Source organism: Penaeus japonicus, unplaced genomic scaffold, assembly GCF_977035675.1.
Source record: "Penaeus japonicus unplaced genomic scaffold, GWHDUDI00000001_assembly GWHDUDI00000012, whole genome shotgun sequence".
In the NCBI taxonomy this organism is placed as follows: Eukaryota; Metazoa; Arthropoda; class Malacostraca; order Decapoda; family Penaeidae; genus Penaeus; species Penaeus japonicus.
In genome coordinates, this window is record NW_028234414.1 from 39,554,264 (window position 1) to 39,559,984 (window position 5,721).

The 5,721-nt window shown below is 54.4% G+C and overlaps 1 protein-coding gene across 1 annotated transcript in view; it reads left to right on the forward strand.

Annotated features, from left to right (window-relative positions):
- The window catches only part of LOC122246116 (uncharacterized), a 334,123-nt gene extending 333,724 nt beyond the window's left edge, over positions 1 to 399 (forward strand). Inside the window, exon 8 of the mRNA XM_086542170.1 lies at positions 247 to 399. Within this exon, the coding sequence (XP_086398296.1) occupies positions 247 to 399 (153 nt within the window). The remainder of the gene's footprint in view (positions 1 to 246) is intronic.
- The last annotated feature ends 5,322 nt before the right edge of the window (positions 400 to 5,721 follow it).

A 5,721-nucleotide genomic window follows, 5' to 3' on the forward strand; every position in this document is an offset into this window, starting at 1 on the left:
TATGCATATATATACATATATATAAATACACATATATATATATATATATATATATATATATATATATATATATATATCCCACTTTTTAACAGAGTAGAAAGAGATTAGATTTTACTGGACTGAAGACTAAAGAATGGCCTTGGAAGAAAAGGACATTCATAAGTGGCACTGAGTGTTGTGGAGGAGTTGGCAGCAGGTGTGAGGCTGTCCTCGTGCAGGTGTGAGCTGACCTTCGGGTGTGTACAGTTGCAGGAGAAGCTGAGTCGCGTGCAGGCCGAGTTGCAGCGAGTGACGCAGCAATACGAAGCCGAAGCCCGGGCCAGCTACTCGGACCATCACTACCAGGTATACGAACGCAGCGTGTTGGTCGAAGGGAGCGTCCATCTAAAGTATATCTAAATAAATATGTGATTTTAAATATGTGATTTCTTTTGTTTTTGTTTTAATGGAAACTAAATGAATCTTTTCCGTAAAGAGTCTCAGGTCTGGTTTATACGAAAGGGGGTTTCCAGCCTCACGAAATTCACGCTAAGAGACACGAATTTCAGACTTTCTTCTAACCTGCCTGCTCTTGGCTTTATGTGGCTACGAAATAAATGCAAACGCTTAACAATAGCTATTAACGCTTGTGTGCTAGACTTCCACGTCATTTTCTCCTTGGGAAAGAAACAATGCACACACGACATAGAGAGATTGGAGTGGCCTTTTCGCGGTCATTTTCCAAGAATGGACCATTATATGTTTTTTTTTTTTTTTTTGTATTATATGCTGTACTTGTATTTATAAATGTCTTCAGACCTCGAGCGAGATTTTTATACTTTTTTTCAGAATTCGTAAGAGATTATATACTTTTTTTTTCATGTCATGGTAAATTATGTTAATTTATATGTTAATTAAATACCAGTGATAATGTATATTCTAAGTAATATTTTTTGCGTCTTGTGTTATGAATTTATTATATTACAACTATTCACATTTTATGCAAAAGATATAGTGACACCATAGAGAACCAAGGATTAAACTAAATGGATAAATCAATGATATTATTCTAAATCAAACATCTTTAATTAAAATTTATCAATTAATCATGATTATGAATTAATTTGATATAGTTAATCAGATGTTACCTGCATTTACCAGTCCGACTTCATTTATATATTAACTAATACAACTATAATAAGGGATTTTATATTCATCATTATTTCTAAAAATACTAATTTAAATCTATCTACCGTCATATATAAAAGGGGAAAATGATTCAAAGACATTTACCATAAGACCTAACAAAAATAAGGTTAAAAAAAGAAGCCAAGAACGACCTCACCTATTCCCTCACCCGCCCATTCCCTCACTCGTCCATTCCCTCACTCGTCCATTCCCTCACTCGTCCATTCCCTCACTCGTCCATTCCCTCACTCGTCCATTCCCTCACTCGTCCATTCCCTCACTCGCCCATTCCCTCACTCGCCCATTCCCTCACCCGCCCATTCCCTCACTCGCCCATTCCCTCACTCGCCCATTCCCTCACTCGTCCATTCCCTCACTCGTCCATTCCCTCACTCGTCCATTCCCTCACTCGTCCATTCCCTCACCCGCCCATTCCCTCACTCGCCCATTCCCTCACTCGTCCATTCCCTCACTCACCCATTCCCTCACCCGCCCATTCCCTCACTCGTCCATTCCCTCACTCGTCCATTCCCTCACTCGTCCATTCCCTCACTCGCCCATTCCCTCACTCGTCCATTCCCTCACCCGCCCATTCCCTCACTCGCCCATTCCCTCACTCACCCATTCCCTCACTCGCCCATTCCCTCACTCACCCATTCCCTCACTCGCCCATTCCCTCACCCGCCCATTCCCTCACTCACCCATTCCCTCACCCGCCCATTCCCTCACTCGTCCATTCCCTCACTCGCCCATTCCCTCACCCGCCCATTCCCTCACTCACCCATTCCCTCACTCGCCCATTCCCTCACTCACCCATTCCCTCACCCGCCCATTCCCTCACTCGTCCATTCCCTCACTCGTCCATTCCCTCACTCGTCCATTCCCTCACCCGCCCATTCCCTCACTCGCCCATTCCCTCACTCACCCATTCCCTCACTCGCCCATTCCCTCACTCACCCATTCCCTCACTCGCCCATTCCCTCACTCGTCCATTCCCTCACTCGTCCATTCCCTCACTCACCCATTCCCTCACCCGCCCATTCCCTCACTCGCCCATTCCCTCACCCGCCCATTCCCTCACCCGCCCATTCCCTCACCCGCCCATTCCCTCACTCACCCATTCCCTCACCCGCCCATTCCCTCACTCGTCCATTCCCTCACTCACCCATTCCCTCACTCGTCCATTCCCTCACTCACCCATTCCCTCACCCGCCCATTCCCTCACTCGTCCATTCCCTCACTCGTCCATTCCCTCACTCGTCCATTCCCTCACCCGCCCATTCCCTCACTCGCCCATTCCCTCACTCGTCCATTCCCTCACTCGTCCATTCCCTCACTCGTCCATTCCCTCACTCGTCCATTCCCTCACTCGTCCATTCCCTCACCCGCCCATTCCCTCACCCGCCCATTCCCTCACCCGCCCATTCCCTCACTCGCCCATTCCCTCACTCGCCCATTCCCTCACTCGTCCATTCCCTCACTCGTCCATTCCCTCACTCGTCCATTCCCTCACTCGTCCATTCCCTCACCCGCCCATTCCCTCACCCGCCCATTCCCTCACTCACCCATTCCCTCACTCACCCATTCCCTCACCCGCCCATTCCCTCACCCGCCCATTCCCTCACTCACCCATTCCCTCACCCGCCCATTCCCTCACTCACCCATTCCCTCACCCGCCCATTCCCTCACTCGTCCATTCCCTCACTCACCCATTCCCTCACTCGTCCATTCCCTCGCTCACCCATTCCCTCACCCGCCCATTCCCTCACTCGTCCATTCCCTCACTCGCCCATTCCCTCACTCACCCATTCCCTCACCCGCCCATTCCCTCACCCGCCCATTCCCTCACTCGCCCATTCCCTCACTCGCCCATTCCCTCACTCGCCCATTCCCTCACCCGCCCATTCCCTCACTCGCCCATTCCCTCACCCGCCCATTCCCTCACTCGTCCATTCCCTCACCCGCCCATTCCCTCACTCGTCCATTCCCTCACTCGTCCATTCCCTCACTCGTCCATTCCCTCACTCACCCATTCCCTCACTCGTCCATTCCCTCACTCGTCCATTCCCTCACCCGCCCATTCCCTCACTCGTCCATTCCCTCACTCGTCCATTCCCTCACTCGTCCATTCCCTCACCCACCCATTCCCTCACCCGCCCATTCCCTCACTCGTCCATTCCCTCACTCGCCCATTCCCTCACTCGTCCATTCCCTCACTCGCCCATTCCCTCACTCGCCCATTCCCTCACCCGCCCATTCCCTCACTCGCCCATTCCCTCACTCGTCCATTCCCTCACCCGCCCATTCCCTCACTCGTCCATTCCCTCACTCGCCCATTCCCTCACTCGTCCATTCCCTCACCCGCCCATTCCCTCACTCGTCCATTCCCTCACCCGCCCATTCCCTCACTCGTCCATTCCCTCACCCGCCCATTCCCTCACTCACCCATTCCCTCACCCGCCCATTCCCTCACTCGTCCATTCCCTCACTCGCCCATTCCCTCACCCGCCCATTCCCTCACCCGCCCATTCCCTCACTCACCCATTCCCTCACCCGCCCATTCCCTCACTCGTCCATTCCCTCACTCGTCCATTCCCTCACCCGCCCATTCCCTCACCCGCCCATTCCCTCACTCACCCATTCCCTCACACGTCCATTCCCTCACACGCCCATTCCCTCACACGCCCATTCACCCACCCATTCCCTCACCCGCCCATTCCCTCACTCGTCCATTCCCTCACTCGTCCATTCCCTCACTCGTCCATTCCCTCACTCGTCCATTCCCTCACCCGCCCATTCCCTCACCCGCCCATTCCCTCACTCACCCATTCCCTCACACGCCCATTCCCTCACACGCCCATTCCCTCACACGCCCATTCACCCACCCATTCCCTCACCCGCCCATTCCCTCACTCGTCCATTCCCTCACCCGCCCATTCCCTCACCCGCCCATTCCCTCACCCGCCCATTCCCTCACTCGCCCATTCCCTCACTCGTCCATTCCCTCACCCGCCCATTCCCTCACTCACCCATTCCCTCACTCGTCCATTCCCTCACACGCCCATTCCCTCACACGCCCATTCCCTCACCCGCCCATTCCCTCACTCGTCCATTCCCTCACTCGCCCATTCCCTCACTCGCCCATTCCCTCACTCGTCCATTCCCTCACTCGTCCATTCCCTCACTCGTCCATTCCCTCACTCGTCCATTCCCTCACTCGTCCATTCCCTCACTCGTCCATTCCCTCACTCGTCCATTCCCTCACTCACCCATTCCCTCACACGCCCATTCACCCACCCATTCCCTCACCCGCCCATTCCCTCACTCGTCCATTCCCTCACTCGTCCATTCCCTCACACGCCCATTCCCTCACTCACCCATTCCCTCACACGCCCATTCACCCACCCATTCCCTCACCCGCCCATTCCCTCACACGCCCATTCCCTCACTCGTCCATTCCCTCACACGCCCATTCCCTCACTCACCCATTCCCTCACACGCCCATTCACCCACCCATTCCCTCACCCGCCCATTCCCTCACTCGTCCATTCCCTCACTCGTCCATTCCCTCACTCGTCCATTCCCTCACTCACCCATTCCCTCACTCGTCCATTCCCTCACCCGCCCATTCCCTCACCCGCCCATTCCCTCACTCGTCCATTCCCTCACACGCCCATTCCCTCACTCGTCCATTCCCTCACCCGCCCATTCCCTCACTCGTCCATTCCCTCACTCGTCCATTCCCTCACTCGTCCATTCCCTCACTCACCCATTCCCTCACTCGTCCATTCCCTCACACGCCCATTCCCTCACTCGTCCATTCCCTCACACGCCCATTCCCTCACACGCCCATTCCCTCACTCGTCCATTCCCTCACACGCCCATTCCCTCACTCGCCCATTCCCTCACTCGTCCATTCCCTCACACGCCCATTCCCTCACACGCCCATTCCCTCACTCGTCCATTCCCTCACTCACCCATTCCCTCACCCGCCCATTCCCTCACACGCCCATTCCCTCACTCGTCCATTCCCTCACCCGCCCATTCCCTCACTCGTCCATTCCCTCACTCGTCCATTCCCTCACTCGTCCATTCCCTCACTCGTCCATTCCCTCACTCGTCCATTCCCTCACACGCCCATTCCCTCACTCGCCCATTCCCTCACTCGTCCATTCCCTCACTCGCCCATTCCCTCACTCGTCCATTCCCTCACTCGCCCATTCCCTCACTCGCCCATTCCCTCACTCACCCATTCCCTCACTCGTCCATTCCCTCACCGCCATTCCTCACTCGCCCATTCCCTCACGCCCATTCCGTCACGCGTCCATTCCCTCGCCCGCCCATTCCCTCACTCGCCATTCCCTCACCGCATTCCCTCACTCGTCCATTCCCTCACATCGCCCATTCCTCACTCCCTCGCCCTTCCTCACCCCTTCCCTCACCCATTCCTCACTCGCCCATTCCCTCACTCGCCATTCCCTCACCGCCATTCCCTCACTCGTCCATTCCCTCACTCGTCCATTCCCTCACTCGTCCATTCCTCACCCATCCCCA